Genomic DNA, 13,827 nt, shown 5'->3' on the forward strand with positions numbered 1-13,827 from the left:
GGGAAACTTGCGGGGCGGTCGTGCCCGCCGTGACCGGCGGCCGTGTGCGGCTGCCCCCCTTGGGGCGGGCAGGGAGGCGGGAATGGGCGCCGGGAGCCCGGGGAAAGGGGGGGAGAATCCTGCAAGTTGCTGTGGATGCCCTGTGACCCGCCACAAAGTTTGCTGCGCCGCCTCTTTGGGGGGTACGGGTTGAGCTGCTCCCCTCCGCTTCATCGTGAGCAATGACAGGAATGGCCCCATCTCTGCCTCGTGTTAGTGAGGAGCCGAATGCTCAGAAAATGAGGGTTTCTCCCCAAGTTGGGGAGTTCTCCCCTCTTGGCTTGCCCCAGGACTGAGTGGGAAAGCGCAGTCCTTCAGGCTTCTCCAAACAAAGTCCGGGTGTCCCCAGTAATCCTTCAACAGGCTGCAAGCCAGGCATCCCCAGGTCTGTGGGCATGGAAGTTCTCAGCACACTGCTGGTGTTGTCACTGTTACTTATTTCCTAGCGGAGAGTTCTGGGGCAGCTTTGGTGGGGGCACGGCTTGGTACGAGTTAACGGAGTGCCCGGCATGCCTTGCCGTGCCGTGAGCAACCCGGCTGTGCCCCCATCCCTCCCTCCCTCCATCCATCCCTCCATCCGCGGAACCTGCCCGTGGCACCGGCGCCCTGGTGGCATTGTGGCACCTTCAGCTGGAAGCTGCTCGGATACCATGGTAACAAATGAGGTGTAAGAACCTGCTTGGCATAGGAGATATGGATAAGTAACTTGAGGGAAATATTATCCCTTAATGCATCTCAGTCGCTGGGAATTAGAGCAAGTGCCACTAGTTCCCCTCCGAGTGTGCTTTGAGTTGACTGGTGGTATAGATGGACAACTAGTTTCAAGTAACTTTGCTCACCCTGTTTTGGGTAGGCCTCACTATTACTGCGCTTCAAAAAGGGAGTTTTTAGCATGTTAAAAGAGTAAAGTTAAATATGGTAGAGTCAGTGATTGCTGACTGCATGGAAATGCAGCTAGTTGCTTGGGAACACTCAGGCACAAGTGCTACAGTAAGTGCTGCTGAATACTGGCTTGTTAATAGAGAGCTATCTTTACGTGAAGCTAAAATTATATATGCTCATCATAAAGAGCAATGAGGGCTGAAGACAGGAACAATTTGTGACTCTTTTCCTCTTGAGAGGGGAAGACCTTGGGGTCTAGCCCACCTGGCTCATGATGCTGGTAAAGCTAGAAGTCGCTGCACCTTGTTTGTATGAGACTTAAGGGAAAAAATCTTGGTTGTGTGCATGTATATGACATCTCTGGAGTACAGGTTAAAAATACACAGAGGAGAAGCTCTTGAAGCACTAAAAGAGGTAATTTTGCGTTTATTCACCATCAGTGTTTGTGCGGGAAAGAAAGAAAAAGAAACTTCAGTTTCAGGACTTGTGCAGCCTGAGCAGACTATACTTTGCTGGTTGACTAGAAGATATAAATAGTGTGGACTGGGTAGTGACTTTTCTTAAGATAGTATTTTTTTAAATGTCAAAGGCTTGATGCACTTCTAACTCACTAACATGGAAGATTCAGTTTTCTTATCARCTGTGTAAAATAACATGGGCCCAGAGGCTCATTTTAAAGACAGGCTGTGAAAATTAAGAGAGTGGACTCTATATAAAAGTGCCCGTCTAGACAGAAATGTGACAAAGCCTTTAAAAATTAATTTGAGGTACAGTCGTGTTTGGGTTAAGACCGTGTTTGTGACTTCAACATGCCTTGTGTTGTAACAGTCTGTACTCCTGGGCTCACGTGATTCTCTTTCATCACTTRCTCCCCAGATCTCCTTGCTGCAATCCGTGTCCTCCCTTCGTATCCCTCCAGAGTTGTGTTAATGATCTCTTTTCCTCTGGTCATCATCTTGGAATGGCAGCGGGGTTTATTGTTTTGTTTTCTTCTATGCAACAACAGGAAGGTTGTGCTCGTATAAGCTGATACTTTTCATTAGGGCTATCTCTGAATTAATAAGGAGAATAGTATCTAAAGACACYGCTTGTAGAAGGAACTTCATCAGAAGAATCCATCAAATTTAATTTGCAGATGTTTGATCGTATGTAGGGATGTTTTTTTTATATTATTGGCCGGCAGTTTCGATGCTGTGCGTCACCACAAATTGTACACAGTGCAAGCTGAGACCATTAAACAAATACCCTATCTGTGTCTGCTGTCTAGTAATGGCAAATATAATATCTGGCCACTAGAAAAACAGTTTTAAACTGGGAAGGACAACAGATTTTTCTCCTATCTGAAGGACTGTCAGCTTACATTCTTGAATCCTTTCTAAAGAGTTGAACTAAACAATGCTTAAAATCATGTTAAACCTGTTTGAAACAGGAACTTAAAGGAAGCCTCCCTTTTGTGTGGCCTGCTGTTTACTGCTGCCTTCAGAAAGCCTGCAGACAGCAGTGACAACCTACTCTTTGGGGCCCTGCGAGTGGGAGGAAGGAGGGAAGGGCCTTTCATAAAAACTATTCTGTAGTTTTTCTTACTCATCAAATGCTGWCAACTACATACCTGCTGCAGTACTTTAAAACACTGTTCCTGACTTTTTTTTTCACATCATTTGGAGGTGAGCTGGTTCTTGTTGAGGGAGATGTATTGGGATGTTTTTTTCCTTCTGATGAACAAAGGATCAGCATTAGCCACCTGGCTGAAGAAATCAACCTTGTAGTTGCAACTGTTGTGTGAATGGTTACACTTTAAGCTGTTAGTTGTTGCTGCACTTCTGCAGGCCCAGGAAATGTCTGAGCATCTGCTAAGAAAAGACACTGGTTTTTGGTTTTTCTTTTTTGGTTTGGCCTGTTCCTTGCGCAGCTCCGGCCCCCGATGGCCTGGTATGTAGGCCAGCGCGGGTGCTCTCCTCCCGTACCTGCCAATTACACTGCTACRTGTTTCGGGGTCAGCTCACTTGCAGCAGAAGAAGAATTTTCATACAGGATATTTGCAGACCTCATCAGGAAAACATGCTGAAGAAAATTCCAGTTTGGTATCTGACTGCTTTGCTTGGACCTCCAAGTCTGATGGCCAACCCACAGGAGTTCACCACTGCCCTTGTCAGCAGTCCTTCAGCTTGTATTCTCTGCCTCAGCATTTCTCTGTTTATGGGTGAAGTTCACGTAGCTAAAGGCTTGACTTCTTCAGCGTCAAGCTGAACCCACAGGCTGATGTGTTTGCGGTATTTGGTAGGAAAAGAGCTGAGGTAGAGCCGTGTTTCCATYCCGCCCTATTCTCCGAGGGGCCGAGCCGTTACCTGCCCGTGTTAGGGGCCCTGCTCASGGGGCCTCGTGCGCCGGTGCTGCTCACCTGCGGTGGTGCGGGACTGCGAGGACACGCGCAGGGGAAGGCGAGCTCGCCTTGCCGCTGGCCGGGCTCTGCGCAGGACCSAGTCAGTTTGGAAGCAGAGCCTCTTCCATTTTCCTTAGTTCTCATTTGAACTTCTACTCTCCTTTTTGGAAAGGACAAAATCTCTCAGAAAGCCAAAGGGAGGTGGGAGGTGGAGGGGGTGTATAAGAAAGTGAACTTTCAAAGTGTTGGGAACCAAGGGAAAGGAGCTTAAGGGCATATTTATGTGCTGCTGTTCGTGCCTTTGAAAATATCTCATTAAAAGGGTAGTTGAAAACCTTGATGTATTGTGTTTTGAGAACTGAAGAACTTGTTTTGCTTTCATTATAACTCACTGCTATTTTTAGGAGTCTGGCTTCTCTGTGTCCAAAGTAACAATCTGCTTTGTGTGTGGAGTTTTTTTGTTGTTATTTGTTTTTGTTTTTCTCCTGCCAAATAAGCCTGCCACAGTCTGAAGCATTAGCATAAATGAAAGCTTTGAACAGAATAATGAAGGTATTTTTGGAGCACATGACTTTATTGTGCACATAGAAAAACACATCACCAATATTTTTGTTCTGATAATGGCACCGAACATGAATTCCTGTTTTACAAGACTGACTTCTTGCACGGTGCTTGGGGAATGGAGTTGTGCCTCTTGCTGATTCTCCTATGGTAAAATACATGCTAGGACTAAATGAGGGGGATCCCATTGGGGTAATATAAGCAAGGAAGTAATTTTGGAGATTGGTTTGGGATTCCAGAACTTACTGCATGCAACTGAAGCTGGCTCTTAATTTACAATCTTTATTTTGGAATTTGTTCCTGATATTTTCAGCTGTAGCTGAATTAAGACCGTTTCAAGCTGCATTTGTCCTGCRTTTTTTTCTTCGGTGAGATAAGACGTTCTGTTCAATGAGAAAATGTGACCAACCTTYTGATAGCTGATCCAGATTAAGTAATAATTAGATATAATTACCGTTTCTGGCGGGGAGGATGGGGGGAAGTAATTCTGCTATATTGAAGTTCTTTTATCTTCAGTTAACCTACTCTGTTCTTACTGGAAATATTAACTGAAGTGCCATCTTGCTTTAGACGCTTGTTTTAAAGCTGCCAACGCGTATTCAGTGTTACAGATGCTCCGTGTCTGTAGCCCAGGGACCCCTGTATTCTGCGCTAGCTCCGGTACCAGCTCTTTGCCTGGGTAGCACTGACCTTGCCGAATGCCCGAGGAGGGCGGCTTTTCATCCTCCCAATCTCTTTCCGTATGGATTGAAGGGAAGGTTAGTGACCTGCTTTTCTCTTTTCTCCCCATACCTTGCACTGCATTTTACAGGGTAGTGGGAGGGGAGGAGTATGAATAATTTTTCCCCGTTCCTGCCTAGTAACAAAGTAGGCTGTATTATTTCCACTGCCTGTGGAACATCTTGTGTAACTTTTGTTCCATTTTCAAAAAGCTGAGATAAGGATTAGGTTAATTTGGATACATATTCTTGTTAAGCAAACATACTTTTTTTTTCTTTTTTTTTTTCTTTTTTTTTTTCTTCTCCCTGTGCTGGCAAGCTGAATATTGAGTGTTCCTGTGGTCTGATTATAAGAATAAAGCTATTTTGAAATAGCTGGGAGTGTGAAAGAATACTGGCTTCAGAATTGAAGTGGATTTATGTTTAAGTATTTCTTCCATTTTTATGTGGCATTTCATTTTACTGCAGTGAACAGGATTATTTTTAATGATCTCATACCTGTTAATCAGGCAGTCTTAACACATCTGCCTCCTTCCTTCTCCCTTTTTATCCACCCTGTTAGTGTCTTTCTGTATGGACCAGTCTCAGGGAGGGCAAAGGAATGGGAGAATTGGTGAGCCATAGATGCATGGGGTGGTTTGCTCTGGTCATCCAAACCCCACCTATTCCAGCGCTGATGCATTAACAAAGCCAAAAATCAATGCAAAGTCCAGTTTAAGGAAAATTTGTCTACAGATATTGGTGACCCTAAGCTTTATATAAAAAGCAAAACCTGACTTTTGTTGATTTGTGTTGGCAAAAGTTCCTGCAACTGGCTTCTCCATAGAAGAGTTCATCACGTTCTCACTATCTTGTTATCCGGGTAGTGGTTCGTGTTCTGTGCTGCTGGCACAACTGCAAGTTTAGCTTGGAATCACGGTGTGCAGATGTTTGACTGCTGCTAGTAAGTGAATTTGAGCCGCTGTTAGTCTTGGATTTGATGCTTAGAATGAGAAATTCTTAAAAGCAAAATATACTCCCTTCTCTTGCCTGAAAACAATGTACCGTATGCTCTGCTATGTTCTTTTTACAAACTCTGAGAATGCCTGTTTGATGTCTTTTTTGTTTTATTTTCTGATCAAGAGTTTGTTTAAATCCAGGTGAGGGCGAATAAATTGAAATTTAGTTATTCTCCTGTGTAGAATTCCTCTATGGATCTCCAGTGATCATAACTTCCCATTACACTGGTATCAGCCTACATTAGTAGGGCAGTTATTTCATTTCCCTTGATAGCTACAAAATATGCAGCAATGGACAGTATTTATGGAGYTGTTATGAATAGAACTTCACACAAAAATAATAGGTCTCTTTGTCTGGGACTTGCTAATTTGCTTTGCCTTTCTGAATAGATTCTTAGTGGATCATTTTTAATGGGGGAGGAAAACCTGCTCACAGAAAAACATGTTGAATACCATAATGTTTGTAACAGTCCTGTAAATCATGTACAAAGTGTAGTTAGCACATACAAACACAGCATGACATCTGTGGCCTTTCGCATTTTTATCATCAGCTGTGTTGTTTTAACAATGACTTCACATCAGAAAGTTCTTGCTATGTCAATGGTTTGTTTAAGTAAGATAGCTTTTTTTTTTTTTCCTTTCTGTTTACTAGACAAATATGAATTTGCTGGAGATGCTGCCTCCTGTCTATATTCCTACTTGCAATCTGACTCTCTGAATTCGGTTTTATAGAAGCTCATGGAGGTTCACTCTGGGACCAGATGAGTTGTGCTRGGGAGGAGAAGGCTCTGGAGTATTTGCTGGAGTGATGATTTGACACAGAAATGTTTTTCTTGCATTTTCATGGTCTTTCCTTTCCTTGCATTTGCTTAAGGTTCCTCTTTAAGAGTTACTTGAAATGTGTTACTGCTTGGAGGCTGATACTTGGAGTTTTGATGATGCAGCCAAGGACAGGCAGTAATTATAGGTTTTCCCTATCTGGAACTGCATGAGCCCTTGTGGTCTTGAGGGTTATAGTCAGTTCCTGATGGACACTCACTGCTGCTCTCGTTTGGGTGAGGAAGAGAGAGCACCAAAGAAGGCGCTTGGCAGAGGAAGAGGGGGTTGGTTAAAATCTATCACTTCTTGGTTTGAGAAACAGCTTGGATCTGTTTTGCTGTCATAAAAGTCATATATTGGGAACTGATCTTAAACTTTGCCAAAACACTGTTATACCTGGTGTATGGAGAGAGATGCATCAGGAGCCTGAAGATCACTTAATCTAATGTACGATGACCACTACGTGAGCATTCAAAGATAAAATACACCGAGGTAATTTCAGTTCGTCTCTCATATACCGCATATGTAGGAGTGTCTCGTGCTTCCCTGGTTCGGAGCCAAGTGTGGTCATTGTTGCAAAAGATAAGCAGTGTGTGCACACTACGCACTATATAAGTGAGTGCTCCCACAAATATAGATAAGGTAACCTATCAGCAGAGAAATCTGTATTGCAAACTAACTATATCCTTTTTCCCTTCTTCTTTCCTTCTAGTATTGGATGAATGAATATACTTCTTCTCTTGGAATTGGAGTATTCCATTCAGGTATAGAGGTGTATGGCCGAGGTACGTACAAGGAAAACTGTTTTACTCTTTGCCCTGATTAAGCTAGTATTAAAAACCACCCTTCAGGGTCTGTTCAGGAAAGGTGGACTCACAAAACCTGCTTATCAATTTTTGCTTGAAGTTTTCATCTTCTCAACCTCTGGGAAAAGAACTTGGCTACCAGTAGTCTGGATATTGTCCTGCATTCTTCTATAAGGCTATTCGAATGTGTATAATTTATTCAGAAAGCCATGGTAATACTTATTTTGTTGTTAAAACAAATTTATGCTTCATTTAAGTGCCTTCAGCTCAGGTTTCCTCAGTGCTCTGCTGGCACTTAATACAGGGAGTTAATGTTAACAGTGAGAATAGTAACTTTTTGCAGAGAAATACCCGGAATTGTGTGATACACGGTAAAAACTGTCTGGTTTGGATCCATATTAGTAGATGGTTTGTTTGGATTCTCACTAGTAGATGATTTGTTTTAAAGAGAGCATTTCTTTAAAGGGATCTCATGCACACTGTGCATTTATGAAAGATAAACCTCTGATAGATAGAGCGATAGATCCTGACTTTGCCAGGGAGGCTGCAGTGTGAGAATGCAGCTTGCTGGTTTGCATAGGGCACCTTGACTGCCTGCTGCTGCAGGAAGAGATGTTTCTAAGTGCATGATAGCTCAGGCTCAGGTCTGAGACGTTACTGTCCAACAGTGAAACCACACTCCAAGGTGATGGGGCTGTTAAAAATATCGCATTAATGAATAAATTAAAAAAAAAAAAAAAGGATACTTCTCTTGGGTGTTTGGGAATGAGGGGGAGCAGCACAAGATGTGTATTCCAGAGACCAGACTGTGGAAAGGATCTTAAAATACAGATGTTTCATCTGCTCTAATGGTAGCGTTGTAACCGGGTTTGCAAGTGTTTTGAAAATATCAGGGAATGGACAAAAATACAAGCTTGCTTGAATTTCTTTTAATACAAATCAGGAAGACCTGACTCCTGACAGTGTCATGCCTGAGACTAAACTGCTGAGCTGTGCCAAATACGTGTGGCCTCCCTTCCTGTTCAGCCTGTAATGGGTTTCTGGTGTTGCAGGCCATAGCGTTGCTAGAACAGTGACATGCATTTTCTACGTACTGCAAACTTTATTTATTAACCTATTGTAAAAAGGATTTTCCACAGAACTCTAGACCTGGGTGATGATGTATTCTGAGCCTTGGGGAAAGGAAGTGTAAAGTCACGCTTAAAGCTTTTATTATGATGTGGGAGTAGCACACTGCGTTATCTGACAGCCGCAGAAGGAAACTCAGGCATGCTGTGATATTTTCCCAAACTATTGGTGTTTATGCCAGTAGATATTATGTGCAAGCTTCAGATCTGTGCTCTGGGTTTACCTCCTTGATGTAGCAAAGAACTTACAGTACAGCTCACCTCCTGCAAATTCAGAAATTTAGAAGCACGTTAGGCCAGTACTAACTGCCCCACTTCCAGCTGTAGCGTGCACTGAATGGTAAGACTGTGGGGCCTTTGGAGACGGGGTACTTTGAGTCCTTAACCTGCAAATGTATAAGTATACATTAAAAGGCGGCATATATAAAAGCATTGGGTGGATTTCTGGTTTAACTTCTAAGTCCCTGCTTATACAATGAAAACAGTGTGTAYGTATTGTGAAGTATTGCAGGGTAAACCTTTATATTGACACAGGAAGTGGTTTTTTGAATTTTTATATGCATTAGCTGCTAGCTAATAAAACTAGACGCTTCCAATTCCTTGCATATTTTGCCCATATAAATAAGATGTCTAATTTCCAGCTTCAGATCCTTAAGAAATGATCTTCAAGTAAATGGAGATCTGTTGTTTTTTTACTGTTATTTTATGCAGGCTTTATTAAATATGAGCTTTCTTTTTCAGAATTTGCTTATGGTGGTCATCCTTACCCCTTTTCTGGAATATTTGAAATTTCGCCAGGAAATGCTTCAGAGCTAGGAGAAACTTTTAAATTTAAGTAAGAAAGACACTTATTTTCTTGCTTTGGAGGAAGCATGTTAAAAAGGCTATATGTTGCATTTATTTTTTCAAGACATGTATTGAATGGTATGTCAGGATTTCTGACTCAGAAATCCTGAGTGTGGTTTCTTTGTTTGAGAAACAAAAGGTGGGAAGAGGTACTTAAGTGGTGAAAAGTATCTGCAGCAGGGAATATTGTCGTTAGCATACAGCCAGATTCCTTAAATGGATAGATCTGTAGTTAGCTTGCACTGACTTGTAGTTAGCTTTTATTATTCATGCAGTATATACAATGGGGTGACTTTTCCAAGCTAGTGAAGTCTTTATTCACAGAAAAGTCTTATCCCTTGCTCTGTGACGTTTTCCCAGTCTCTCCTCTACACTTCCTCCAAATTATTGCCTTGACCCTTCTCTGCGTTACCAACTGCCCTCTGTTCCCTGCTGTCTCTTACAAAGAATATGATTTGCAGAGGTGGGAAAAGTTGCATCCACCATTCCAAGACTTAAATTGCAAAGAACTTAAGCCAGCTACAGGGAGACAAGCAGCAGGGAAATCGTCTGGTATGAGGAAGATTTGAAAGTGTTGCTCTAAGATGGAATCTGTGTTACTTAGGAGGGCAGAAAGATCCCACCGCCACAGAGGGGGGACTTGGGGCAATGAGAGAACAGTGATTCACCTATTTCCCAGAAGCATGGTCATCCTCTGATCACTTTGTTTCCCTTTTTAGAGAGGCTGTGGTTCTAGGCAGTACTGACTTCATGGAAGATGATGTAGAAAAAATAATAGAAGAGCTTGGAAAAGAATTCAAAGGAAATGCCTATCATCTAATGCACAAAAACTGCAATCACTTTTCGTCAGCTTTATCTGAGGTAAAACAAGCAACTGGGTTTATAGAAAAATGCTTCCCACATGGCTGCAAACTACTGTCTYCTTCCTGTTTTTTAGATCATTTTTGCCTAATTTCTATCTTTCTACTTCTARCACCTTGGGAAAATATTATAATTTCCTCAGATTTTTGTGTTTATATCCAAAATACAATACTGTGCTACCAGAAAGCTAAATGTTGCTGTTATAGGTAGTCTGTGTTTCAGCACGGGTACAATTTGTAATCAGAAAACCTAGTTAGTATTAGTACAACAGAAGTATTGAAAAACATTTCTGATATTTCAAAGATCCTTTTCAAAAACAACCACATCTTAATATTTTCATCACATTTTATTCACCAGCTAACTTTCTCACAGAATATCACACTAAAAATGTTTGGTAGAGTTATATCATCCTGCTAAAGAATAGCAAGGCGATTCAGATTTCAAGGACAATCTCGGTATTCCAAGAGAGAGGCTTTGGGCAGGTTATCCCTTTGCCAACAACAGGCTCCTGTCACRTAGGTACCTCTGTGGTCCTGCGAAGTGTCCTGTGGTGGAACTGAGCGAGTCTTGCATTTTGCCCCTCAGCTTTATTCCATCCTAATCAGTTTGCCAATACACTGAAAGCCTGATCACTCGAATGCTTGTACCTGTGCAAGGGAAAAGGGCAGAAACAAGTACCCCAGGACAAAGATGGGAATGTCAGTAGTATATTTACTACTACTACTTCTACTTTACTATTACTACTGTATTTAATGCTGCAGTATTATTTATAAATGCCAGCCTGTGTGTATGTCAGAATTTATTCTCCAGCTCATTCAGGCAAGAAAGAATTTTTTTTCTCAAATGTCCATGCAACTTTAGGTTTTTTTTTTTTCTTCTCCCAAAATGGTTAATAGTTTTTTTTGCTTAGACTGTGTTTGATCTCTTAGTGGTTTGGAAGATTTTGTTGAGATGATGATTCCTTTGCAATGCWGATACGTGTAGGGAGGGTGAGAGTGACTAAGCTGTGGTTGAATKCTGGTCTAAAGAGCCAGGCCTCCACCATGCTGCTATTTTATCCCTTGTCCTATTTCATGTTCAAGTTGATTATTAAAAGCAAGGATGAAATTAAAAGTTAAATGCTGTTCAATTACAACAGAGTAGTGTGTGCAGGAGCTATGAATGTTCTCCAGTTTTGTGTTGGAGTAAATAMTACAAGAAGTGAAGGTGGAGGGTGATAAATGAAAGAGCTTGCTTCTTGACTAGTGACAGTGAAAACAAAGTGGTTGATTTATGGTAAAAATGAGCTTTTAATACAGCTGTTTATTTTGAGCAGGAGTTGAAACTAGCTGGATATTGTAGAGTTCTCTTGCTCCAGTAAACCTGAATGTTTGTGCTTGGCCTGTTAGGATACTGACMTCTTATCCAAAGGCATTAGAGACCATCCTAGCAAATGCCAGAGACTCGGAGTGGTTGAGGTTGGCAGGTGCCGCTGGAGGTGCAGTGTGAAGCCCCTCCCCAAGGGAGGGTCACCTGGAGCGTGGAKGGAGACGCCACACGCTGCGGTAGGGGAGCCGGGTCACCCGCACACGCAGGGACGGCCTCCACTGCGCGACTCGCGCCAGGGAGCTGCCCTGCCCACGCTGGCTCTTTGCCTGTTCGTGATTTCAGGGTACTCGCTTTATCGGGCATTTTTGTTTCTGAGGAATTAGCTGTGAATGCAGATCATCCGATTTATGTGCTTTTTTAAAAAGGAAAAGAAAGGATGAGGTTGCAACACTTTAGGACTTCTGAGTATGAAGCCACTTGTCAAGCTCGCAGTGAAAAATGTCTGTTCTGTGAGCAGGGACACAGCTTACTTGGGGGACTGTCTTGTGCAGCTAACTTGGGTGCTTCTTGACTGGTGCTCATGAAATATAGTTTGTAAGTCTCTTGCAGCCTTTGCTGTTCTGAACAGCAGTACAATTTTGTTACAGTACAAACATAATCCTTTCTTCCTCCTTTCCCRTTAGATCCTGTGCGGAAAAGAGATTCCACGGTGGGTGAATCGTCTCGCGTACTTCAGCTCCTGCATCCCCTTCCTGCAGAGCTGTCTGCCCAAGGAATGGCTGACGCCCGCAGCGCTGCAGTCCAGCGTGAGCCAGGAGCTGCACGAGGAGCTGGAGGAGGCCGAGGACGCGGCGGCGGCGGCCTCCTTGGCGAGCTCGGCATCTGCAGCCAGAACTGGGCGCCACACCAAATTATAAGTCCTCCTCCAAAGTAACACTTAGGTTGAACTACTTCAGCTTAATCTCTCTGGCAATTGACTTCCTGACAGACCGTGAGAGCTGACTCTAGAACACTGTCCTTATATGCAAAAACAGCTCAGGATTATTTATGTAGTGAAAAGAATTGCTGAGAGAAAAGGGAAGGATTTTGTGTGAAGCCACCCTTTTCATTTTCACCTTTTTGGTAGGCCTGGGTTAACTTAACATCTTGTATAAAGCAGAACTTAAATTATTTGTTTACAGTATTGTGTACTGCTGTTTACAAGTCCTGTAAGGACTCCTGCCAACATGAAAGAAGAGAGAATATGACTTTGATTAACTGCTGGTGTAACTCAAAGGCAGTGGTGTTATGCCCTGGATGAACTCTTCCCCTTGTTTTAAAGATTAGAGGCAGGTGACCTTTAGATTTCTGAAAAATGCCAGAAACTGCTGAATACTATGTATGTGAACAGGGTACTGTGCACTTAAAGTGGCTGAAGTAAACAGGTAGATTCCAGGATGTAGGGAGACTGACTTTTGTCTTAAGATCTGTTACTAGAAGTATGACCTCTACATTAATGAAACTGTGGATTTTTGCACATATGAAGGGAAATCTCATTACAATGCACATAAACCTCTGGGGGGGTGGGGGTTTTTTTAGTGGGTTTCTTTTTTTTCTTTTCTTTTTTTTTTTGTAGTCATCTTGTTTTTAAATGGACGTCCTATCTTCCTTCTGTATTTACAGCCCACTTCAACCAGGATTTAGACATGTGAATTTCACCAGTTAAAAGCATCAGCAAATTCTGCTGTTTGTTTTACTTGATCTAAAACTTGTGTTTGGAAGTTAGTACTTGGGAATGAGGTTTTTTTGCAGGGGCAGTTGGAGGATTTCTTTATGTAGTGTGTAATACACAAGCCAATTACGGTTGGGGAATGGCCTTTCTTTCTGCTGCTGGTTGTTTCATTTGAGTTTATAAATGTTTATAGCTTAAAAAAAAAAAAAAGACACAACTGACCAGTTGTGCAAACCCATACAAATCATAGAGAAATTGGGATTTATTTTCCTGCTGCCTCTATCTGTGGCATTATCTTTCGTATCAGATGTAATGAAGAAAAACCTGGAAATTGCTTAGGCACCTGTGTGTTTGCACAGCAGAACCCACTAATCTGCACACATAATTATATCAGAAGGTAAGAGATGTTATTTTGTAAAACAGAAGTRTGTCTGCTGGTGGATTACGATGAGAGCTAAATTATAACTAGTGATCAGAATATATAATGAATGCCTTATTCGTGTTCACGTATCGAGAGAGTTAATGGTTCTCCCAGTCATTAGTGTGAGTTAGTGAGGTTCTGTTGTGCATTTAAGGATACAGTAGCACAACCATGAGTGAGGTGAGCTTGTGTATTTTTTAAGACTTGCTGCCTTAAACTGTAACAAAATCCACACCATCTGTAAACTGATCAGCTCACAAAGTGTGCATTACTAGAAGTATAAATGATTCTTAGGAGCTTTATTTTATAATCTGTTTCTGGGGTTTTTTTCCCCACTGAGTAAAATACG

The 13,827-nt window shown here is 42.2% G+C and overlaps 1 protein-coding gene across 2 annotated transcripts; it reads left to right on the forward strand.

The window, feature by feature from the left end:
* Positions 1-678: 678 nt before the first annotated feature.
* DESI2 (desumoylating isopeptidase 2) lies at positions 679-12,835 on the forward strand. 2 transcript variants are annotated; one of them, XM_026041340.1, is made up of 6 exons: positions 3,547-4,012; positions 4,466-4,620; positions 7,111-7,183; positions 9,073-9,166; positions 9,897-10,038; positions 12,030-12,835. In XM_026041340.1, exons 2-6 carry the CDS (start codon positions 4,561-4,563, stop codon positions 12,261-12,263), a joined length of 603 nt encoding a protein of 200 aa, XP_025897125.1. In that variant the 5' UTR covers positions 3,547-4,012; positions 4,466-4,560; the 3' UTR covers positions 12,264-12,835. The 2 variants fall into 2 exon arrangements, with proteins under 2 accessions (XP_025897126.1, XP_025897125.1); XM_026041341.1 differs by lacking the exons at positions 3,547-4,012; positions 4,466-4,620 and adding an exon at positions 679-692.
* The last annotated feature ends 992 nt before the right edge of the window (positions 12,836-13,827 follow it).

The sequence above is a fragment of the Nothoprocta perdicaria genome, unplaced genomic scaffold (genome assembly GCF_003342845.1).
Source record: "Nothoprocta perdicaria isolate Ctin4 unplaced genomic scaffold, notPer1 scaffold_282, whole genome shotgun sequence".
In the NCBI taxonomy this organism is placed as follows: domain Eukaryota; kingdom Metazoa; phylum Chordata; class Aves; order Tinamiformes; family Tinamidae; genus Nothoprocta; species Nothoprocta perdicaria.